This window comes from Archocentrus centrarchus, chromosome 4 (genome assembly GCF_007364275.1).
Source record: "Archocentrus centrarchus isolate MPI-CPG fArcCen1 chromosome 4, fArcCen1, whole genome shotgun sequence".
Lineage (NCBI taxonomy): Eukaryota > Metazoa > Chordata > Actinopteri > Cichliformes > Cichlidae > Archocentrus > Archocentrus centrarchus.
The window spans coordinates 57,898-84,084 of NC_044349.1; the positions used below are offsets into that span (position 1 = coordinate 57,898).

At 44.6% G+C, this 26,187-nt stretch overlaps 1 protein-coding gene across 1 annotated transcript in view; it reads left to right on the forward strand.

Moving 5' to 3' along the window:
• Positions 1 to 9,989: 9,989 nt before the first annotated feature.
• grin3bb (glutamate receptor, ionotropic, N-methyl-D-aspartate 3Bb) overlaps positions 9,990 to 26,187 on the forward strand; it is a 127,904-nt gene continuing 111,706 nt past the window's right edge. The window contains exon 1 of the mRNA XM_030727686.1: positions 9,990 to 10,484. Within this exon, the coding sequence (XP_030583546.1) occupies positions 9,990 to 10,484 (495 nt within the window). The remainder of the gene's footprint in view (positions 10,485 to 26,187) is intronic.

Consider the following 26,187-nt stretch of genomic DNA (forward strand, 5'->3'; position numbering starts at 1 on the left):
AACCCGTAGTTGATTTTTTACCTGCAGGGAGAGTCTCAGTCAGCTAACACTCACATGCCTCTGAAAGAGAGTCTGACCTCCTTCTTCCTGCCGGTGCTTTTATTTTAGCGTCACGTAAGTGTGTGGAGGTGTGTGTATGTGTGTGTGACGTCAGGAAACAGGCGTTACCTGCTTTCCTCACCTGGAGGGTCCAGGTGTGTGTGAGTATGTTTTGTGCTTACAATCTGATGGTCATGTGCATGTTTATGATGAACACATTATGATACATAGAAAAACAGTTAAACGTTTATCTATTCTAACACCCACAGAGTCGGTGCCTGCTCCCAGACCACCAAAAACCAAAGCTAAAATCAGCAAAAAGCTATTTAAGCATAAAAATTCAAAAACAATAAATAATATAGCTTCATCAACTGCACCAAAGAATAAAACAATTAAATGTGGATTATTAAACATTAAGATAAGATAAGATAAGATAGTGTTTATTTGTCACATGCACAGTTATACACAGTACAATGCACAGTGAAATGTCTCTCTTCCAAGTCCCTATTAGTAAATGATTTAATAATTGATCAACGTATTGATTTATTCTGCCTTACAGAAACCTGGTTACAGCAGGATGAATATGTTAGTTTAAATGAATCAACACCCCCGAGTCACAGTAACTGTCAGAATGCTCGAAGCACAGGTCGAGGAGGAGGATTAGCTGCAATCTTCAATTCCAGCTTAGTAATTAATCAAAGACCCAGACAAAGTTTTAATTCTTTTGAAACTCTGACTCTTAGTCTTGTCCACCCTAATTGGGAAGCTCAAAAATCTGTTTTATTTGTTACTATCTATCATCCACCTGGTCCTTACTCAGAGTTTCTGTCTGATTTCTCAGACTTTTTATCTGATTTAGTGCTCAGTTCAGATAAAATAATTATAGTGGGTGATTTTAACATCCACGTCAAAATGTAAAGGAGCCCACCCACCACTTTAATCATACTCTGGATCTTGTCCTGACATGTGGCATAGAAACTGAAGACTTAACAGTATTCCCTGAAATCCCCCTCCTGTCTGATGAAAAGGAAAGCCTCAAATCAGAAGTGTCTGACTCTGAGGTATTAAATTAGATTAGATTAGATTTAAACTTTATTAGTCTCTTGGGAGAGTTCCGTCAGGGAAATTAAAAATTCCTGAACACCCATCCAAAAAGAAGACAAACAACAGAACAAACAGGGAAGACAGGTGTCTGCTGTCATGCAGCCATTGTACAGCGCTACCGTTGATAATAATACTTCACAAACGTGCAGCTTAAAGCAGATAGCCCATAAGCTGGAGAGGGAATGGCATCTCACTAATTTAGAATATGTTCATTTAGCCTTGAAAGAGAGTTTGTTGCTGTATAATAAAAGCCGTCCATAAAACTAGGACATCTTACTATTCATCATTAATTGAAGAAAGTAAGAACAATCCCAGGTTTCTTTTCAGCACTGTAGCCAGGCTGACAAAGAGTCAGACCTCTGTTGAGCTGAGTGTTCATTTAAATTTAACTAGTAATGACTTCATAAATAAAATTTTAACCATCCATCCATCCATCCATCCATCCATCCATCCATTTTCTTCCGCTTATCCGGGGCCGGGTCGCGGGGGCAGGAGCCTAAGCAGAGAAGCCCAGGCTTCCTTCTCCCCAGCCACCTCCTCCAGCTCATCCGGAGGGACCCCGAGGTGTTCCCAGGCCACCCTAGATATAATCTCCCCAGCATGTCTTGGGTCTACCACGGGGCCTCCTCCCGGTGGGACATGCCTGGAACACCTCATCCAAGAGGCAACCAGGAGGCATCCTAATCAGATGCCTGAGCCACCGCAACTGGCTCCTTTCGATGTGGAGGAGCAGCAGCTCTACTCTGAGCCCCTCCCGAATGGCCGCATTCCTCACCTTATCTCTAAGGGAGAGGCCAGCCACCCTTCGAAGAAATCTCATTTCTGCCGCTTGTATTCGCAATCTTATTCTTTCGATCACTGCCCAAAGCTCGTGACCATAGGTGAGGGTAGGAACGTAGATCGACCGGTAAATCGAGAGCTTTGCTTTTACACTAAGCTCCCTCTTCACCACAACAGACCGGTGTAGTGTCCGCATCACTGCAGAAGCAGCCCCGATCCATCTGTCGATCTCCTGCTCCCTTCTCCCATCACTCGTGAACAAGACCCCAAGATACTTAAACTCCTCCACTTGGGGCAAGAACTCGTTCATGAGCCGGAGAGGGCACTCCACCCTTTTCGGGCTGAGGACCATGGCCTCAGACTTAGAGGTGCTGATTCTCATGCCAGCTGCGAACCGTTCCACTGCAAGCTGGAGGCCACCCCTGATGAAGCCAACAGGACTGCATCATCTGCAAAGAGCAGAGATGAGACTCTAAGGCCACCTAGGAAGAAGCCTTCTGCCACCTGGCTATGCCTAGAAATTCTGTCCATAAAAATTGTGAACAGAATCGGTGACAAAGGCCAGCCCTGACAGAGTCCAACAACCACAGGAAATGAATCGGACTTATTACCGGCTATACGGACCAAGCTCTTGCGGTTGTACAGTGACTGAATGGCCCGCAACAACAGGCCAGACACCCCATACTCCCGCAGGACCTCCCACAGGATACCTCGAGGGACACGGTCGAATGCCTTCTCCAAGTCCACAAAACACATGTAGACTGGTTGGGCAAACTCACATGCCCACTCAAATGTCCTTGAGAGGTTAAAGAGCTGGTCCAGCGTTCTGCAACCAGGACAAAAACCTCCTGGATCCAAGGTTTGACTAACGGACGGACCCTCCTTTCCAGCACCCTGGCATAGACCTTACCAGGGAGGCTGAGGAGTGTGATCCCCCAAAAGTTGGAGCACACCAAGGCCGATAGGACTCTTTCTTCAGCTTGATGGCTCCCTTCACCTCCGGTGACCACCATCTGGTTCGGGGGTTACCACCACAACAGGCACCAACCACCTTGCAGCCACAGCTCTGAGCAGCAGCCTCAACAATGGAAGTGCGGACATGGTCCATTCGGACTCAATGTCCTCAGCCTCCCTTGGAATGCTGTCGAAGTTCTGCCGGCGGTGGGAGTTGAAAATCTCCCGGACTGGGGCTTCTGCCAGGCGTTCCCAGCGCACCCTCACAGTACGATTAGGTGCGCCAGGTCTGTCCAGCATCTTCCCCTGCCACCTGATCCAACTCACCACCAGGTGGTGATCAGTTGACAGCTCAGCTCCTCTCTTCACCCAACTGTCCAGAACATACGGCCGCAGATCAGATGATACGGTTACAAAATCGATCATCGACCTGCGACCTAGGGTGTCCTGGTGCCATGAGCACTTATGGACATCCTTACTGTGGAAAACTCCCTGCTGGAGCAGCGTCATAATGCCAGAGACATCAGTGGTGACGTACCCACGCACTTGTGTGCTCGCATGACTGTGAGGCTACTTAGCTAGCAGACACTTGCAGTGCCGCTCCGGCATTTTGCCATAATGGCAGTATCGTGTGTACGTGTGCGTTGATGACGATGTAAGTGCATCAGTTTTGTCTGTATTCATGTTGTATTTCATCCGCTGGTGTTTGTTACATGCTGTTTAGTCTGTTGACCGTGTAACGTTGGTCTACTGCAAGCTCTAGTTCACTTCAATGGGGAAATGCCTAAGTCTTAAATGGATCGCTAAATGCTTATTTCTTGAGTTGTAGCTGCATTATTAGTTGGGTATGGGAGTACCTAACTAGTATTTCTGACCTGTGGTGTTATTTCCACCGTTCTGTATGTGTTTAAAGCAGTAATTAGCTTCTGAATGTTGTATTGGCTGTAAGTACGGTTCGATACGTTGCCATGGGAACAGTCGTCTTTCTAAGCTTTCCAACGGCAACACCGCTTTGCTATTTGTGGTTTCAAAGCGCCACCTTTTGGTCACCAAGTGTATTGTGCTTGAATTGCTCTACGGGTGCCTAGTCTTCACCTATATTGTTCTGCCATTACTTGCCACTTGCAGTAATTTAGTTTCTCTGTCACATTAATGCTACTAGGTGCAACTGTATTATTATGTATACCGTGTAATGTGACTCAATGTGTATATTCTGCATAATTTAGCATAATGTAGAACGTGGTTGTATGGTTTCAAATTACCTTTCTGTAAACTTTTACTTCACAGAGACCACACACACACACACACACACCTGTATTCTGGCACCCACACTTGGATCTTTATTCACCATACATTGAATGTGTATGCAACCGTTCGATGAAGAATCCAACTTGATGCTTGTCTGTCAATGCTTGTCTGCCATCTACGCACACGTCCGTCACACTTACATTCGAACATGGTGTTTGTTATGGACAAACTGTGGTTTGCACAGAAATCCAATAACAAAACACCATGCGGGTTCAGATCGGGCAGGCCGTTCCTCCCAATCACGCCCCTCCAGGTCTCACTGTCATTGCCCACGTGAGCGTTGAAGTCTCCCAGCAAGACTATGGAGTCATCGGATGGAGCAATTTCTAGCACCCTGCCCAGCGACTCTAAAAAGGGTGGGTACTCTGAACTGTCATTTGGCGCATAAGCACAAATCAGTCAGGACCCATTCCCTGGCCCGAAGGCGCAGGTAAACAACCCTCTCGTCCACCGGTGAAAACTCCGACGTGCAGGCAGCAAGCCGGGAGGATACAAGAATACCCACCCCAGCTTGCCGCCTCTCACTGAGGGCAACTCCAGACTGGAACAGAGTCCAGCCCCTCTCCAGGAGACTGGTTCTAGAGCCCAGGCCATGCGTTGAGGTGAGCCCAACTATATCTAGCTGGTATCTCTCAACCTCACGCGCTAGCTCAGGCTCCGTCCCCACCAGAGAGGTGACATTCCATGTCCCAATAGCCAGTCTCGATAGCTGGGGATCGGTCCGCCAAGGCCTCCGCCCTCAGCCACCGCCCGACACACACTGCACCTGACCCCTGCGACGCCTCCTGCGGGTGGTGGGCCTACAGGAGGGCGGGCCCATGTAACCTCTTTGGGCTGCGCCCAGCTGGGCACCACGGGCTAATGCCCGGCCACCAGACGCTCTCCCTCAAGCTCCCTCCCCAGGCCTGGCTCCAGGGTGGGGCCCCGGTAACCCTATCTTGGGCAGGGTAAACTGTTCCCTTGTTGTTACAGACATAGGGGTCTTCTGAACCACTCTTTGTATGGACCCTCACCCAGGACCAGTTTGCCATGGGAGACCCTACCAGGGGGACAAGCCCCCTGGCAACATAGCTCCTGGGATCACTGGGACACACAAACCCCTCCACCACGATAAGGTGGCGATTCATGGAGGAGAAAATTTTAACCATTAGAAATAAAATTATTCATAACGATCTCAAACACATATCTTCATGTTTGACTGCTTTCAGCACTTCTGGTATTTGTTTAGACTCTCTCTGATTAATCTTTCTGAGTTAACTTCAATAGTTACTTCTTCCAAACCATCAGCGTGTTTATTAGATCCCATTCCTACTAGACTGCTCAAAGAAGTCTTTCCATTAATTAATGCTTCAATCTTAAATATGATCAGTCTGTCTTTATTAGAACTGCTTTTTTGCATTTGTGCAAGATTTCCAAAATTAGAAACATCCTGTCTCAGAGTGATTCATGGATAAATTCATGGATTTATTACTTCTAGGCCAAAACGCTGCAGCTAGAGTACTGACAGGGACTAGAAAGAGAGAGCAGATTTCTGCCATATTGACTTCTCTTCATTGGCTCCCTGTTAAATCTAGAATATAATTTAAAATCCTTCTTCTCACATACAAGGTCTTGAATAATCAGGTCCCATCTTATCTCAAAGACGTCATAGTCCCATATCACCCCAATAGAGCACTTCACTCTCAGTCTGCTGGCTTACTTGTGGTTCCTAGAATACTTAAGAGTAGAATGGGAGGCAGAGCCTTCAGCTTTCAGGCGCCTCTTCTGTGGAACCAGCACCCAGCGTGGATTCGGGAGACAGACACCCTCTCTATTTTTAAGATTAGGCTTAAAACTTTCCTTTATGATCAAGCTTATATTTAGGGCTGGATCAGGTGACCCTGAACCATCCCTTAGTTATGCTGCTATAGAGCTAGGCTGCTGGGGGGTTCCCATAATGCACTATTTCTTTTCATTCACCTTATTTACTTTGTTTATACTCCACTTTGCATTTAATCATTAATTGTTATTAATCTCTGGCTCTCTTCCACAGCATGTCTTTTTTTCTCTCCCCTCAGCCCCAACCGGTCACAGCAGATGACCGCCCCTCCCTGAGCCTGGTTCTGCTGGAGGTTTCTTCCTGTTAAAGGGAGTTTTTCCTTCCCACTGTTGCCATTTGCTGCTCACAGGGGGTCGATTTGACTGTTGGGTTTTCTCTGTATTATTGTAGGGTCTTTACCCACAATACAAAGCACCTTGAGGTGACTGTTTGTTGTGATTTGGCGCTATATAAATAAAATTGAATTGAATTAAATTGAACTTGTGTGACATCATTCACTGAAGAAGATTGTATGCTAAAATCCATATTCTTCATTTTTTAAAGTGTGCAGACTCATACTTTGATCAGAGGAAACTCCACGTCAGCGCCTTCTCAGCCACGCTGTTTTCTTTAAATGTCACCAAACACTTTAAAATTCTGCCCAAAGCCTCGACTGCACAGGAGCAGTCCTGCATTCCTCCCAGGAGGAGGCGGAGGGACAGGAGATGGCGGCTTGCTGGGTCAGCGCAGATTTGCCTGCAGTCTGATGACTCCTCAGGAACAAGAAGCTCACAGACAGAAAGGTCTGGAAATGCCATGAACACTTTAATAAGGAACTGAGCAAGAAACAGTCCTCTTTTTCTCTTCTTCATCTGCTCCTTTTCCTGACCACCACTCAGATTGTGTTTCAGCTCTGTGAAGGCTGCTGCTGATGCTTCCAGTGACCTCTGATCTCTCCTTCAGTTGTGGTGCTGTCTGAGTTCAGCTGATTACAGCTGATTCATGCCTCAGTCCTGCCCGGAATCTCTCAGGCTGCAGGCAGTCTGAATATCTGCAGATAAAACTCAGGTCTAATTCTAAACAAAACCAACCAACAAACCAAATGAAACCAAGCCAAGCTAAGCCAACCTACAGTAAACTAAAAAGTAACCAAAGCAAGCCAAAGGTCATCTGTCTGTCCATCCATTCCTCTTTTTGTGAACATTTTTGGCCTTCAATCTGGAATCCTGAATATAAATTTTTAACTCAGTTTAGTAACAGGTTGTCCACTGCTCCCACAGAGCCAACCAGTCATCTTATTGCACAGTGTGATGTCAGAGATATGTACTACTTTTCATAGTACAGGTGGAGATCAGTGTACTTACCTGACATCTTGGCTCACCTGTCAGAGTTTTGGGCCCTCTTAAAGAGATGTCCCACCTCCTCTCACCCCCACAACCAATGAGACAGTGCAGATGCAGCTTTAGGGTGGGCCAAATAAAGCACAGAGTGAGGGGTTGCAAATGAACCAATGAGACAGACAGAGTGGAGTCTAAATTTCTTTGTCAACCAGTAAATATTTGGCAGATGCATAGGTCCTTAACTTCCAGCAATGTGCATTCGGGATCTTGAAGGACCAAAAATAAAATAAACAAAAGGATCTTGTAGGACTGGGGTGGGTGAAAACCCTGCTCCCCCCGTCCGAATGTAAACATGTATGCAGATGGATGCATTTGCGGGACTATAAATTACCATGAAGAAGCAACGCTGGGATTTGATTGTTCTGTTTCTGATTGAGCCAAATATCTGAGGTGTTCCACCAGGAGTGCCTTCAGGCCAGAGGCATGGAAATGAACATTATTTCTACTGGCTTGAAAAAGGGAACAATTCTGTGACCTCATTATCAGAGAAGGCGGTGCTTAATTTGGTTGCAAATATCAGGCAACAATCACCTGAACAGCAACAAAAACCCAACTAGGTCTCTGTGGGTGATGACCCCTGACCCCTGAACATCTGTTCAGATGAGAAATTAATTTTGATAAGATAAACCATAACCAGCAGTATTTGATAGAAAATTGCCTGTAGACAGTGCTGTCATACATGCATCAGGTGTCTATTGGTTATTTCATTTCTGAATGAAGGATAGGTTCAGACATCAGGACGTGTAGCTGTCACAGTTCGGTTAGAAATGAAAAGTTAGAGGAGTTCCTCCTCAAGAGAACAACTGACACCCTTGAATGCACTGACTGAAACAGCCAGAGTTCCCCGGTTGCCCGTGGTTATTGGTTTAGAGCTAAGACCTGAGATCAGTTTGAAACAGAGGAGGGTGCTCACATAAGGTGTACACCTGTTGTTTGAATAGTTTAAAGCCTCTCCCTCCCTCTCTCTTTTGCTCTGTGAGTGTTTTCTGTGTGCCTGCCCTCCATTCAGGCCTCCATTTGCTGTTTCTGTGTTCTCCCCCTCATCCTGCCCTCTCTCTCTGATTGGAACAATGCTGTGGTCCCTGCTCCAATACACCTGTTTAAGTAATGAATAAGGTGGAGTGTCTCTGCCCATTACTGACTTCACCTATCTTGTTCTCATCATTTCTGGCTGCTCTCCTCCGTTGGTGCACCTGAAGAGTGGATCAGGGATTGCTCTTCAGCATCCTCATCACTCACAGTTAGAGAACTACCTGTTTGCAGAAGTTGCTGGTGCTGCTCATGTGTCAGTCAGCTATTTATAATAACCAATCAGTGAACAGAGCTATTTGGCGCCCCTTTGCCGATTTAATTTGTTCTTATCAACGACCCTCAGACTTCCTATCATCCATCAACTCAACAATTTTTTGATTTCATGTTTCACAATAAAATCGTATTAGAATTTTGTTCTTCCACTTTAATTTTTTTTTGTTTCTCATTTTGTCCATCTTGTGCCATTTGTTATGCTGCCTTCCTCTTTATCCCCCTCACTCAGTGATGAAAATTACTTCATTTGTTTTTCAGGAAAAAAATAAAAAGAAGTGAAAGTTCAGATGAAAGCCAAAGCCACAGTAAAAACAGATGTCAGATAAAACCTGAATGTTTGGAAGTTTTCATTAAAAACACGCAAGCTTCAGATGTTCAGAATAAAAATGATTTCAGGTCAGTTTTTATTTCCTGATTGTTGCTCCACTTTCCTCACACAGATTTCAGATGGAATATTAACTGTGTGCGTGTGTGTGTTATGTAACGGCCAAGCTCTCAGCTGTGATGTTCGGAGGATGACGAATTGAGCTGGATTCTCCTCAGCAGCAGCTTCCTGTTCCTGACCTCATCGTCCTTCACACAAACTTCAATAAAACATCTGCTGCAGCTGTTTCTGTTTCTCCAGCTATGTGATAATCAATAATGATAAATACACCTGTAAAAAATAACAGTACAAACACCAGTAATCAACAATAATACAAACAGTATGAGGAGAGAGGGTTTATTAGTTTCTGATAAAAACCAGAATTGTGATAAGAAGCCACGTTTATTGTGAAGGTCAGAGGAGGATTAACAGTATAACTTCAGACTCACAAATAAACAAACTCAAATAAATCAAATCATACTGAGTAAATTAAATTCAATAGAAAGAATGAAGCATGATCAAACAATTTCATAAATTAAAATGGATAAGCGGAAAAGAATGGATGGATGAAAATTTTAAAAATAAGTTGTTAAAATAAATAAACTGAATCAATAAAAGTGAAAATCGGTCTTCTCCTTTTTTCTTCCCTCACCTCCTCCTCTGTCACTTTGACCCCCCCTTTTCATTTCCTCCTCCTCTCCCTTCTCTCCATCTCTTTCTCCTCATCGGTCCTTCTTCTCCTGCTCCCCCTACCTCTCTTTTCTCCTCTCTGTACCTCCTGTTTCTGGGACACCGCTCCCCCTCCCGTCTGCTCCTCTGTCTCCTCCTCCCTCAGTCTCTTCTCAGCAGCAGGAGGAGCAGCAGCCTCCTCTCAGTGTTTCGCGGAGCAGCAGGAGTCAGCGGAGGAGCGGCAGAGCGATGCTGAGAGCGCGGCAGGATGTCTTTCACCTCCTCCTCCTCCTGCTTCCGGACTCTCCGAGCCTTCCTCCTCCTGCAGCTCCTCCTCGTGCCGCCGTGCCTCCTCCACCCGCAACCGTGCCACGTCCTGGCGCAGATCGGACACACGGTGCGCGTCGGTGCGCTCCTGCCGGCGCAGCGAGCGGCGCGCGTGCAGGTTCAGGCGGCGCTGAGCCGCGTCGCAACCGCGGTGAGCCAGGACCGGGACCGGGAGCGGAACCCGGACCGGGACCCGGAGCGGGTAAACTTCCTGCCCTACAACCTGAGCCTGGAACTGGTACCCCGGCAACTGGCCGCGGCGGACCCGGAGTCGCTACTCCGCTGCGCGTGCCAGGGCGTGGTGGTGCAGGGAGTGTCCGCCGTGCTCGCCTTCCCGCAGAGCCGCGAGGAGCTGCTACAGGTGGACTTCATGGCCTCCTTCCTGGAGATCCCCTTCCTCAGCGTCATTGAGCACGGAGAGCCGCTCCGCACGCAGGTAAGAGCTGCATGTTCACCTGTGTGAGCCCCGCACCTGGATCTGGCGGCACGTGGTCCATAATGACCCGGTCCGAGGCTAGTATGAGTCTCCGTGTCTGTGGGCTCGTTTGATCTGGTTTGACCTTGACCTGTTTGGTGCCTGGAAGTTTGTCTCAGGAGGCAGAGCCGCTGCGTGTTTGTTGTTTGTTTGTTTGTTTGTTTGTTTTGTTGAGCAGCCTCAGGTTTTTTTTTCACATAATTTCTTCTGTCTGACCTTTCATGGTTTACTTGGAAGCTTTAGCAAATGAAGCTCAAACGATTCTCCACATAACAGGAGAACAGGGAGGAGAACATTGCAGGGAGGAGCAGTGAAACCTGAGGTTTGAAGACTGGTTCTCAGGTCAGATGGGGATAAGGTGTCCAACAGGTTGTACGAGAAGCTGAAATCCATAAAACTTTGAAAATCAAATGAAATCAAACCTGGTCTCATCTGAGGAGTGGAACCAGGTTTAAGTTCCTCCAACAAGTCCTCTGGCTGGTTGATGGACTGATCAGTAATTTAAGTGGAACAGAATTCAGATTTTTTTTTTTTTTTAACATTTATTTATTTTTGGTTGGTTGAAGAGAAGCTGGTTTGATAAAGTTTTTAAGGTCACCATGGAGATAAGTTGAGATAAGATGTTGCATTTTCATATCTATCAGCTGATACGCATCCATGAAAAGGAAGTGCGGATTTTACGGGTTTAAATGTTCATATTTGGAGGTTGAAGAAGGCGTGAATGCTTCATCAGAGACTACAGAACTCACGTCAGTTGGGTTATGTACATGGTGTCCCTAAAAAATGACATCTGAGATGTAACTATCTGAGTAACTACATGTTCCAGGCAACCCAAATTAAACAGGCATCAGGCTGAACGATAAAAGATTTATTTATCAAAATTCGGACAAGAAACTCAGACGGATGGAGATCTGATAACCAAGTTCACAGCTTCACAAATGTTCAGTATGCACAGCGCCTGTCCAGCTCCTCTAAGAGTCTTTTTTGAGCCATGTCCTAGAAAATGCACGCTGTAGTCTTTTTAGACTGTGTTCGAGCATTTTCTAACACACAAAATGCCTTTTCGTTTCTACTGAACACCATTCTTCAAACCAAAAAAAAACATCCCGAAGTGACCCAATTCTGATTTTTTTTGCCCTCATGCGACCTGTATCCGATCTTTTCATGACAGTCTGAACAACACAGATCCATTTTTTTTTTCAAATGCGACCCAGGCCACTTGGATATGGTCCTAAATCCGATACATATCCGATGTTTTCAAATGCGACCTGTGTCTGTACGGCCAGGTCGCGTTCATCCGACCTGCACGTCATTGATACTCGACAAACGTCACTATTCTGCGTCCCGTTACACGGACGTGGGAAGGAAAACAAACTTACATTGAGCACGCTCGGAACGAGTGACGTTATTGTGTCCTCTACTGCCCATGCAGGACACTTTTAGGTTCGTCTGCAGTTCACACACAGATCACATCCAAGTTGCATATATTTGGAAATGTGAACGACCATGCGAAAAAAATCAGATTTTACAAAAAATCGGAATTGGGTCACTTCAGCCTGCAGTGTGAACGTAGCCTAAGTTAATGCATCTCATTCACACGTTCAAATATGCACAAATATATATACTGTGAAACTGATAGGCACCAAAAATAAAGTAACTTTCTCTGATAATTATAAATGTTAAATACTCCATGTATGTTAGGGTGCAGGCATCAAACCAGCGTATGTATGTTTAATGTTTTTATGAGTGTTTATAGCTACTAATGTTTGTAATGCTGTTACTGTGTCGATAAATGTCTACAATAACCAGATCCTGCCATGTAGATATAACATCTGCAGGTTTTCTGAATTTTAAAAAGTATTTTTATATTCAGTGATTTAAAAAAAAAAAAATCAGTTTAAGTATTATTAATGGCAATCTTTAAGGAAAAAATGAATAATGTTTACAAATTAAAATAAGACACTGCAGTAGACATGGGTCTACTTTGTTTTCTTTTAGCAATGAAACTGTATACTAAGATTATAGACCCATGTTTTATTGCATACAATAAAGTTTTATGATTAAAAAGTAAAACAAAAAAGAGCTATTTCCAACTTTTGTAAATTGCTTTATTATTATTATTATTACACAAAAACAAGGGGCCAAGAAGCACTAATGCAAAAATAGATTGATGAGCAGACAGCAGCAAACAGAAGGTCTGGAAGATCCATCAGTCTTTAGTAGGGCCAATGTAGTTAAGCAAGATTGACTGGGGTGGCTGTGGCTCAGGAAGTAGAGCAGATCATCTACTAATTGGGAGGTTGGTGGTTCAATTCTAAACCCCAAGTTGCTCTCTGATGCAGCCATCAGAGTATGAATGTGTGTGAATGGGTAAATGCAAACATGTTGTATAAAGTGCTTTGAGTGCTCAGCTAAAGTAGAAAAGCACTATATAAGAACCAGTCCATTTACCATTTACTTCATTGTTTGGAGGCTGGTTTCACTGTGGGACTACATTGCAACATCTGCAAATTCTGTTTTCAAAATGTCGTAATGGCCAAATACAATAAAAAATAATTGCTTACTCTTACCTATGAAAGGTAAGCCCATGTGATCCAGTTTCAACTGTAAAATGGTTTGAAGAACTCCATGCAGCACCAGAGTGATGCACCTCTATGTTTATGTTTGCCACATCCAATATGGTGGTGAGGTTGACGTACGATTCAGCACTCGATGTGGTGTCTACGTATGTCTATGGTTATGTTACCCACAACTGGGCGGAGTCACTATGCATATCACTGCTGATTGGATAATACCTCAAAACCTGCCTCACGCTGTTAAATGTGCCATTTAACTGGAAACTGAAGCTGCGAGCTTCGCTCAGCGCCTCCTGCTGGGCTAAAAAATTATGCATAATTTTCATTAATTATTGGTTCATTTTAGGCCAGGCAGCTAATTGATTGATCAGCTAAGCAGAGGCGATGAGATCAAATGAAGCTGATTCCAAAGATTTCATCTTCCTCATCCTCCCGCCTAACTGACCATCCAGAAACAGACCCAATCAGCAGGTTTTTACTTCTTATTAAAATTAAAATGTGTCTTTATTGTGATTTTATTCTGTAGCAGCTGCAGCATTTCCTATGGGAGGCTTTCAGAGTAAAAGCCTGAGTGTGGCGATGGAATTAACAGCAGAGATTTTAATTTTTAACGCTGAAAATCCAGTTAATGCTGAATCCAAAAAATTCCTCAGCAACACACACACACACACACACGCAGGCACGCACGCACACGCGCGCACGCACACACACACACACACTCTCACACACACACACACACACACACACTCTCACACACACACACACACACACACACACACACACACACACACACACACACACACACACACACACAACACAGCAGCCTTTATTATTCAGGTTTAATCCTGTGACTCAGGCTCAGGTGCTTGTTCTACCAGCTGCACCCCATTTGTATCTAACAGTTTTCCTCACTGAGTTTGTAGCTTCCTGAAGTCTTTGCAGCCATCATAATCATCATCATCATCATCATCATCATCATCATCATCATCAAATCTCCAAACACTGAGGAAAGGAACTTCAATGCTTCCTTTATTTCCTCCTTTAGCAAAGGTGACACTGGAGCATTTTTTTAGGAAAGGAAAGGAGATCATGGTGTCCCATAATTCATAGCGATGCTCCATCAGAGCGTTCATGAACCAAACTGTCAGCAAACACTGCTGAGTTTCCATCACCTGTTGGTGTTTGAAACAGCTGAATGCTCCTCTGCACCATCACAGCGAAGGCTGGAGTTCTGTTTGTTCTCGGCTTGACATCAGAGACGCTGAAAACTTTAATAAAGGAAGATTTAAATGAGAGAAGATGTGATTGGACAGCACTGCCTGTGAGCTTCACTCTATTTTAACTCAGTAATGAAGTGATTTTCTTCATCTAGCCTGCAGTAAGAACTAATATGGTCAAGTATAAAAGAGGGTCTGTTTGTAGTCCATCTTCAGGACGTTATATTCTTTATCAGCTCTCCTTCCCAGCTTTCCTTCCTGATGCTTTACTTCCAGGGAACAGATTATAGCCGGTGGAGGAGGAACCACATTCATCCGATCTCTTATTCAGGATCATCATCCTTCTGCTGTTTCTTTTAAATGTGCCTAACTTCAACACACCAGATGACACGCAAACTGCTGCTGTTAGCTTCCCTCCCACTTTCTAATAGAAGGTAAGGACAGACCAGAACATGAACGACAGGTTAGAGGAGAAACAGCAGAGTATGAAGGTCTCTTTGGTTTGTTATTTCGATCCCTTTGAGGTGATGTTGTGTGCTGGTGTTTTATATGCGGGGCCGGCTGGGACTTCTTTTGGTCCTCGCTCTTTGTGTTCAGTTTTTTTGGCTGCAAACATATTTATCCCTACTTCTTCATTCCCTCGCGTCCTTATATTGATTGTTCCTGATTGTTATTCTCTCACTGATAAAGTGGCCGGAAACGCACAAGGACGGAACAGGTTCGTCACATTTCTCCGGCGGTGAACCCCAGATCACGTCGGTTCAGAGCGGTTTCCGTAGCTGCCTTGTGTGCGCTTCTCAGGTGGACTTTGCTGTTTTTTCCTCACTGAGATGTGTTCCATACATTTTTCATCATTCACAACAAGACACGCTTCTGTCTGTATTATCGGACTCAAAGAAACTCCATACGGGACTCTGCCGCTTTCTGGGCAGACTGCTGCCATTACTGTTACGACCAGCTGGGTGAGCGCAGCAGGCAGGCACACAGCTGCCCGACGGCGCTCCCAGCTTAAACTTGGAGAGCGGAAAATGATCAGTCCACAAGGCTTTTAAATAAAATGACAAACAAGAAAAGGAAGGTCATTTTATCTACGATTTTAGTTAGTTTTTTAAACTTACAATACAGTTTTAGTTTATCGTTTTTTCCTTTTAATTTTAGTTTTTATTTATTTCAGTTAACGACAATGTTTTTTCAATTTCAGTTTTCATTATTTCGTTCGTTTTCGTTAACTGTAATAACCCTGCTTACAAGTCATAGTGTTGCAGTAGTAGCTGTTTGGTGGTTATTTCATCATATCATTATTGAAAATAATAACTGCAGGGCTCAATGTAAACTAGACCAAAAAAACCTGTCTGTCTATCCTGGCCTCAGGAGCAGCAATCTAAGGAGAGACTCTCAGCCTCCTCCTCCAGCTCTTCTGGGGGTTACTGAGGTGTTACCAAACCAGCTGAGTGGCAAAATCTCCCCAGCATGTCCTGGTTCTGTTCCAGGGTCCCCTCCCAGTGGGACATGCCTCACCTAGGAGGGTCCAGGGATATCCTGGTCAGATAATGAACCACCTCAACTGGACCCTTTTGATGTGGAGGAGCAGCAGCTCTGCTCTGAGCTCCTCACCCTATTTCTAACGCTGAGCGCAGACAGCCCTCAGACGATTACAGTGATTTAAGAATGAATCATTTACAGTTATTTGATTGTTGATTAACAAGTCAGCATTTAGGGCAGCTCTTAACTCAAACTGCAGAAATGAAGCATCACAAACATAAAGCAGATATTTATGATACAAATATCTAAAATATGTTTTATCTGCAGGGTTTCTTCACTGCAGGGTGAAGAAACAGGAGGAAGCAGCTGAGTGGAAGAGATGAAGCTGGTTAAACAGAGTGAAACAGTTCAGCTGGCAGTAGGCGGTGCCTCTTTCTGATCAGCAGATGTTCATCAATGCTAACACACGTTTATGTCAGGAAATGATTTAAAGTTCACACAATGTGAGCAGCATGCTCTCTGATGTCATATCTTCCTGGTGTGAGCAGCTGGCGCTCAGCCTGAACACGGAGGATTATCGCCCCGTTACCTGATGCAGCTGCAAAGTCATGGTCGATCCTCTGTCTGCTGTCGGACTTCAGAGGGTGGAGGTGGAGGAAGTGTGTCCTCCCTGTGGCCCAGATTCAGCTGCAGCAGATTACAGTGGGGGAGGGGAGAAGTGAGGCAGCAGCAGGTGGAGGAAGACTTCTTCATCAGTCTCAGATGTCATCTTCCACACATCATCGTCAGACCTGCTGGAGCTGACGTGGAAAACCACTTCCTGTGTTTCTGTAGAAATGTGTCCTAACAAGGACATGCAGCATCGTTCTTCAGAGTTTAAGTTTTAACACAAAGCCAACTGAAGGCTTGTGAAACAGCACAAAGAGTACTTCATAGCAATCATCAGAAGCAGGTACAGGTAGAAATGGAAGCTACCTGCTGAAGAGCAGGTTATGGCTGCTTCAGTATCACTCTGAGCTCATCTCAGCTTTTTGTGTTAGTGTGCAGGCTGCACAGCATCTACTGCAGATGTTTCTGGCCTGGGGATAGTTTACTTTCATGTTCTTGTCCTTGGGTGGCATGGTAGTACAGAGGTTAGCACCCTGACCTCACAGTAAGGAGTAAGGAGGTTCCTGGTTTGAATCCAGCTATGTATATATATATATATATATATATATATATACAAAGATGGCGCTGGTGAGGTCAGCAGCCGTCGTACCTGCTCCTACGCTTTGTTTGTATATATTAGGTTTAGCTCTAATTTTGGACTTTATAATTCCGCCTGCTCTGTGTCATATCACGTATGACAGACAGACTCTTTTTAATATCAGAATACAGCACTCTGGCTGTATTCTGACACCTTTTTCTCCCGACCCGACTTGGCCCCAGGAGATACTGCGTTTCCAGTGGGCCAGCTCAAACAAAGGACGGACCAGGTCACGGACAAGGCCCCGAGGGAAAAGAGCCGGCGTAAGAGAGAGGCTGAGGCGCAGAGCGCACCAAACGCCACTGCCGAGCATCCTGTTGGCTAATGTCCAGTCACTGGATAACAAGCTGGACGAACTCAGGGCCAGGATACAGTTTCAGAGGGACATGAGGGACTGCAACATCATCTGTCTCACGGAGACATGGCTGACCCCCCTCATACCGGACCACGCCGTACAGCCGTCGGAGTTCTTCAGTGTTCATCGCACGGACAGAACGAGTGAGTCTGGAAAATCAAGAGGAGGAGGTGTGTGCCTAATGATTAATAACAACTGGTGTGACAGTAGGAATGTTGTCCCTCTGAAACAATCATGTTCACCTAACCTGGAGCTCCTAACCCTAAAATGCCGTCCCCACTACCTGCCCCGCGAGTTCACTTCGGTCATCTTCAGCGCCGTCTATATTCCACCTCAGGCGGACACAAACACTGCACTATCCGAGCTACATGAGGCGATTTCCACCTATCAGGCTAACCAGCGTGATGCGGCTCTCATCGTAGCCGGGGACTTTAACAGTGCAAACTTGAAAAAGCTGATACCGGAGTTTATTCAGCACATCGACTGCCCCACCAGAGGAGAGAGGACCCTAGACCACTGCTACTCTACATTCAAAGATGGCTACAAAGCAAAGCCTCTTCCGCCTTTTGGGAAGTCTGACCACACCGCTGTACTTCTCATGCCGAAATACAAACAACGGCTCAGGCAGGAACCCCCTGCTGTGAGAGAAGTGACACGGTGGTCTGATCAAACAGAGGCCGCTCTGCAGGGTGCGTTGGATTCAACCGACTGGGACATGTTTCGCAGCAGCGCGGGCGGAGACATCGAGGAGTTTACGGAAACTGTTGTGGGATTTATTGGGAAAGTTGTTGAAGACACTTCACTTAGGAGGACCATCAGGACTTTTCCCAACCAGAAGCCGTGGGTGGATAAATCTGTCCGCGACGCCCTGAGGTCCTGCACTGTTGCCTACAACTCCGGCCCCGCCTCTGGGAACATGGAGGACTACAAGGTTGCATCATACAATGTCCGCAGAGCGGTGAAAGAGGCTAAACATCGCTACGGCCACAGACTGGAACAGCAACTACAACAGTCTGACCCCAGGGGACTGTGGCAGGGACTACGCACCATCACGGACTACAAAGCACCACACACACACCCGGTGAGTGCCGACGCTTCTCTGGCTGATGAACTCAACATCTTCTTTGCGCGCTTTGAGTCGGGAAGCCGACAGCCCGCTGCGCTCCCGGCCGGAGGGGCGGAGACACTCACTGTGACGGAGCGCGACGTGAGGAGGGCGTTTAGACGTGTAAACACCAGGAAAGCGGCTGGACCAGACGGTATTAGTGGACGTGTCCTTAAGACCTGCGCTGACCAGCTGGCACCTGTGTTTACACTGATTTTCAACCTCTCACTGAAACTGTGTGTGATTCCCACCTGCTTTAAAAAGTCCATCATAGTCCCAAAGAAACCACACCCCAGCAGCCCCAATGACTTCAGGCCCATAGCACTCACCTCTGTGGTGATGAAGTGTTTTGAGAGACTCATCAAGACATTCATCACCTCCTCACTGCCCACCACCCTCGACCCACTACAGTTTGCATACCGGCCAGACAGATCCACAGATGACGCCATATCCTTCCTCCTCCACAAGACCCTTTCACACATAGACACTGGTAAGGGGAACTATGTGAGAGTGCTGTTTGTAGATTACAGCTCAGCATTCAACACCATAGTTCCCTCCAGGCTGGTCTCTAAGCTGCTGGACCTGGGCCTGGGCCCATCCCTGTGCAGGTGGGTTCACAGCTTCCTGACCAGCAGACCACAGGTGGTACGAGTGGGTCACCTCACCTCATCCTCCCTCACCCTCAACACTGGATCCCCCCAAGGCTGTGTGCTCAGCCCTCTGCTGTACTCACTGTACACCCATGACTGCGAGGCCACGTCAGAGTCCAACGTCATCATCAAGTTTGCTGACGACACTGCTGTTGTGGGACTAATCTCTCACAATGAGGAGACAGCCTACAGGAGAGAGGTCTCCCGCCTGGAGAACTGGTGCCAGGAAAACCACCTCCTGCTCAACGTCAGCAAAACGAAGGAACTGATTGTGGACTTCAGCAGGAAGCAGCAGAGGGACTACCATCCACTTGTCATCAGTGGTGCTGAGGTGGAAAGAGTGGACACCTTCAAATACCTGGGAGTGACCATCTCACAGGACCTGTCCTGGACTCATCACATAAACATCACTGTGAAGAAGGCCAGACAGCGTCTCTACCTCCTCAGGCGGCAGAGAGACTTCAAGCTCCCACTCAAGGTGCTCAGGAACTTTTACACCTGCACCATCGAGAGCATCATGCGTGGGAGCATCACCACCTGGATGGGAAACTGCACCAAGCAGGACTTCATGGCCCTAAAAAGGGTGGTTCGTTCAGCTGAACGGACCATCAGAACCACCCTCCCCAACCTGCAGGACATTTACACCAAGCAGTGCAGGCTGAGGGCCATGAAGATCCTAAAACAGCCCAGCCACCCCGGACACTCTCTCTTCTCCCTGCTCCCATCAGGCCGGCGTTACCGCTGCCTGAGGACTAAGACTGAAAGGTTGAAGAAGAGTTTTTACCCACAAGCCATCCGTCTGCTCAACTCTGAGCCCTAACTGGACCGTTATTGCACAATGTAAATAATATAATCTATAAAAGTGTGTATAGTGTATAGTAATTTTTATTCTTCTTATTTATATGTGTGTGTATATATGGTTGCAGGTACAAAATACATTTCACTGTGCATTGTACTGTGTATAACTGTGCATGTGACAAATAAACACTATCTTATCTTATCTTCTCTTATCTTATCTATATATATATATATATATATACACGTGTGTGTATATATATATATATATATATATATATATATATACACGTGTGTGTGTGTGTGTGTGTGTGTGTGTGTGTGTGTGTGTGTGTGTGTGTGTGTGTGTGTATATATATATATATATATATATATATATATATATATATATATATACACACACACACACACACAGCACGGTGGTGCAGTGGTTAGCACTGCTGTCTCACAGTTAGAATACCATCTGGAAGGCCTGGGTTCGATTCCACCTTGGCCCAGGCCTCTCCCTCTCTCCGTGTGGAGTTTGCATGTTCTCCCCGTGCTTGCGTGGGTTTCCTCTGGGTACTCCGGTTTCCTCCCACATTCCAAAGACATGCACTTACTGGGGTTAGGTTAATTGGCTAATCTAAATTGCCCATAGGTGTGAATGAGAGCATGAATGTGAGTGTGAAAGGTTGTCTGTCCCTCTGTGTTGGCCCTGCAACAGGCTGGCGACCTGTTCAGGGTGTACCCTGCCTCTCGCCCTATGACAGCTGGGATAGGCTCCAGCCCCCCCGCGACCCTTAACAGGATGTGCGGAAGCGAATGGATGGATGGATGGATATCTATCTCCTTTCTGCCTACTGCTCAGATTATCGACCTGATCCAAACTCATACTTAATCAAATTAATCGGTTCCTTTATTGATCCGATCCACAGCTTCCACACATCCAGTCACTGGGGTGAAATGGTGAATCAGAGTTTAGGAGTTTAATTCTGATCAGTAACTGATTTTCAATAAACTGATGAGACGTGACGACACTCTGATGTCCTTCACAATGCTGGCCTGCATCAGTCTGCGGGTCGATTGAGGGAACGCTCTCTTTCCCAGAGTCCTCTCTGCTGTTCCTCGGGTCAGCGCGTACTCCTCCCCTCTGCGCGCAGCGTGCAGGAAGCCCCGCCTCTCTGACCTCTCTGATTGGTTTTCTGTGATGAAAACACTGTTTTCCTTGTGTTTCTGATTTGACGCGTCATCCTGCTGTTGTTTGTTGTGGATTTCAGAGATTCTCTGAAGGAGCGCCAACATCTGCTCAGAGACTCTGAGGAAACACAAGAGCTGCTGTTTGATGTTTTCACTGCAGAGTCCTCTGATCAGGTCGGACTGAGTCAACACGCTCAGCAACAGATTTCTTTTTTCTTTTTTCTTTTTATTTATCTGTATTTTTCACATATGGAAAAAACTTAAAAACAGGAACAATTGGTCATATATGTACTCAGAGTATCACTATAGATATAAGAAAAAACCCCAAAACAAACAAAAACCAGTAGGGATATGTTGCTGGCTGACATAATATATCCATTTTTCCCAGCTTTTTGTAAAGTGATCAGCTCGTAAGTTTAAAGAAAAGGTAATTCTGTCTGTTTATTGAATATTACTCATCATATCAATCCAGTCTTCTGTAGTTGGGAATTTGCTTTTCAACCATTTACAGGTTATTTCTTCTTTACTGGCTGCAAGCAAAATCCTTAATAAATATTTATCTCTGACAGGTAAATTGTCCACAGTGTTACACAGATAAACTGTACCAAAAAAAGACCATCTCTGTTCCAAGTAGTCTGTATTGCCCTCGTTACCTACCCCAGTAGATCAAAATGACTGAGAAACTCCAAAAAATGATATGGTAGTGGTCTGCCAGCTGTTATCTACACTTCCGCCAACACAAACCACTTGTCATTTCATATGTCTGCACATACTTTAAATTAGCTGCTATAAAATATTTTACCAGGTTTTGCCAGCAAAATTCTCCCCAAGCATCTGAACTGGAAGAGGTCAACTACATCAGGTAGATATTCTGGAAATCATCCTCTGAAATGGAAACCCCAGACTATCCCACTTAAATTTCAATTATTATTCAATTTTTTTTTTTTTTCAGATTGGATATTTGAATATAGTCTTGAGAAAAGTTTCTTATTTCTGTTGCTTTTATACATGGAAATAAATATGTCAGTTATATTGGAGTCCTTTGTATTTCTTAATTTTATCTTTAAAATAGGCTCTGACCTGGAGGAGAGAAGCTGCAGAGAGGCGTGTACGACTGCAACTCTGCTTCCTGTTCTCAACCCTGGGTAGTCAGGTTTTAGGAGGGTTAATAAATTTGGCAAGATTTCTAGAAATGAGAGCTGCTCCATCCAAAGTGGGATGGATACTGTCTCTCCTAACAAGACCAGGTTTCCCCCAGAAACTTTCCTAATTATCTATAAAGCCCACATCATTTTGGACACCACCCAGACAGCCATCAATTAAGGGAGATTGGGGAGGGGCCCAGAGAAAACTAAAGAGTCCGACATTGTTTTGGCAAAGTTACACATTGATTCAATATTAATTTTAGTGACCTCCGATTGGTGTAACCGGGTGTCATTACTGCCAACGTGAATTATGATCTTACCAAATCTATGATTAGCCTTAGCCAGCTGTTTCAAATTTCCATGAATGTCGCCTGCTCTGGCCCCTGGAAGACATTTGACTATGGTCGCCGGTGTCTCTAGCTTCACGTTTCTCAAAACAGAGTCGCCAATAACCAGAGTTTGTTCCTCGGCGGGTGTGTCGCCGAGTGGAGAAAAAGGGCTAGAGATGTAAACAGGTTGGTGGTGTACCCGGGGCTTCTGTTTAGGACTATGCATCCACCTCACAGTCACCAGTTCAATTCAATTCAATTCAATTCAATTTTATTTATATAGCACCAAATCACAACAAACTGTCGCCTCAAGGCGCTTTGTATTGTGGGTAAAGACCCTACAATAATACAGAGAAAACCCAACAGTCAAAACGACCCCCTATGAGCAAGCACTTGGCGACAGTGGAAAGGAAAAACTCCCTTTAACAGGAAGAAACCTTCAGCAGAACCAGGCTCAGGGAGGGGCAGTCATCTGCTGAGGGGGGCTGAGGGGAGAGAAAGACATGCTGTGGAAGAGAGCCAGAGATTAATATCAATTAATGATTAAATGCAGAGTGGAGTATAAACAAAGTAAATAAGGTGAATGAGAAACAGTGCATTATGTGAACCCCCCAGCAGACTAGGCCTATAGCAGCATAACTAAGGGATGGTTCAGGGTCACCTGATCCAGCCCTAACTATAAGCTTGATCATAAAGGAAAGTTTTAAGCCTAATCTTAAAAATAGAGAGGGTGTCTGTCTCCTGAATCCAAACTGGGAGCTGGTTCCACAGAAGAGGGGCCTGAAAGCTGAAGGCTCTGCCTCCCATTCTACTCTTAAGTATCCTAGGAACCACAAGTAAGCCAGCAGTCTGAGAGTGAAGTGCTCTGTTGGGGTGATATGGTACTATGAGGTCTTTGAGATAAGATGGGGCCTGATTATTCAAGACCTTGTATGTGAGGAGAACAAGCCGAACATGAAGAATAATCTTTGAGATGGTTATGAATAATTTTTTCTCTAATGTCTAAAATTTTATTTGTAAAGAAATCCATGAAGTCACTACTAGTTAACGTGCTAATCAGTGCTCAGTAACAGCAAAGCTGGAGCTCAGACTTCTTGGATGGTCTGTTAGCAGCCATAGTACTGGTCAGATAGATTAATTATATTGATTAATTAATAAGCTTCAATTCCGGCTTATTAATTAATCAAAGACCCAGACAAAGTTTTAATTCTTTTGAAAGCCTGACTCTTAGTCTTGTCCATCCTAATTGGGAAAATCAAAAACCTGTTTTATTTGTTATTATCTATCGTCCACCTGGTCCTTACTCAGAGTTTCTGTCTGATTTCTCAGACTTTTTATCTGATTTAGTGCTCAGTTCAGATAAAATCATTATAGTGGGTGATTTTAACATCCATGTAGATGCTGAGAATGACAGCCTCAACACTGCATTTAATCTATTGTTAGATTCAATTGGCTTCTCTCAAAATAAAGTAAAGGAGCCCACCCACCACTTTAATCATACTCTGGATCTTGTCCTAACATATGGCATAGAAACTGAAGACCTAACAGTATTCCCTGAAAGCCCCCTCCTGTCTGATCATTTCTTAATAACATTTATATTTACTTTAATGGATTAAACAGCAGTGGGGAATAAGTTTTATTACTTATTCACTTATACACTTTCTTTCTGAAAGTGCTGTAACTAAGTTTAAGGATCTAATTCCTTCATTATTATTCTCTTCAGTGTCATGTGCCAACACAGTGCAGAGCAGCTACCTAAACTCTGCTCCCAGTGAGGTCGATTATCTCGTCAATAGTTTTACATCCTCACTGCGTATAACTTTGGATACTGTGGCTCCTCTGAAAAGGAAAGCTTCAAATCACAAGTGCCTGACTCCGTGGTATAATTCACAAACGCACAGCTTAAAGCAGATAACCCGAAAGCTGGAGAGGGAATGGCGTCTCACTAAATTAGAAGATGCTCATTTAGCCTGGAAAAAGAGTTTGTTGCTCTATAAAAAAGCCCTCCGTAAAGCTAGGACATCTTACTACTCATCATTAATTGAAGAAAATAAGAACAACCCCAGGTTTGTTTTCAGCACTGTAGCCAGGCTGACAAAGAGTCAGAGCTCTGTAGAGCCGAGTATTCCTTTCACTTTAACTAGTAGTGACTTCATGGATTTCTTTACAAATAAAATTTTAGACATTAGAGAAAAAATTATTCATAACCATCTCAAAGATTATTCTTCATGTTTGGCTGCTTTCAGCACTGCTGGTATTTGTTTAGACTCTTTGGCTCTAGTTGATCTTTCAGAGTTAACTTCAATAATTACTTCCTACAAACCAGCAACATGTTTATTAGATCCCATTCCTACTAGACTGTTCAAAGAAGTCTTTCCAATTATTGATGCTTCAATCTTAAAAATGATGAATCTGTCTTTATTAGTTGGCTATGTACCACAGACCTTCAAGGTGGCTGTAATTAAACCTCTACTTAAAAAGCCATCACTGACCCAGCTGTCTTAGCTAATTATAGGCCAATCTCCAACCTTCCTTTTCTCTCAAAGATCCTTGAAAGAGTAGTTGTAAAACAGCTAACTGATCATCTGCAGAGGAACGGTTTATTTGAAGAGTTTCAGTCAGGTTTCAGAATTCATCACAGTACAGAAACAGCATTAGTGAAGGTTACCAATGATCTTCTTAGAGCCTCTGACAGTGGACTCATCTCTGTGCTTGTCCTGTTGGACCTCAGTGCAGCTTTGATACTGTTGACCATAACATTTTATTACAGCGATTAGAGCATACTATAGGTATTAAAGGTACTGCACTGCAGTGGTTTGAATCATATTTATCTCATAGACTCCAATTTGTTCATGTAAATGGGGAGTCTTCTTCACACACTAAGGTTAATTATGGAGTTCCACAGGGTTCTGTGCTAGGACCAATTTTATTTACATTAAACATGCTTCCCTTAGGCAGTAGTATTAGAAAGCATTGCATCAATTTTCATTGTTATGCAGATGATACTCAGCTTTATCTGTCAATGAAGCCAGATGATGCACATCAATTAATTAAACTGCAGGAATGTCTTAAAGACATTAAGGCCTGGATGACCTCTAATTTCCTGCTTCTAAATTCAGATAAAACTGAAGTTCTTGTACTCGGCCTCACAAATCTTAGAAACATGGTGTCTAACCAGATACTTACTCTGGATGGCATTACTTTGGCCTCCAGTAACACTGTGAGAAATCTTGGAGTCATTTTTGACCAGGATATGTCCTTCAATGCACATGTTAAACAAATATGTAGGACCGCTTTTTTGCATTTGCGCAATATTTCTAAAATTAGAAACATCCTTTCTCAGAGTGATGCTGAAAAGCTAATTCATGCATTTATTACTTCTAGGCTGGACTGTTGTAATTCATTATCATCAGGCTGTCCTAAAAGCTCCCTGAAAAGCCTTCAGCTGATCCAAAATACTGCAGCTAGAGTACTGACAGGGACTAGAAAGAGAGAGCAGATTTCTCCCATATTGGCTTCTCTTCATTGGCTCCCTATTAAATCCAGAATAGAAATTAAAATTCTTCTTCTCACATACAAGGTCTT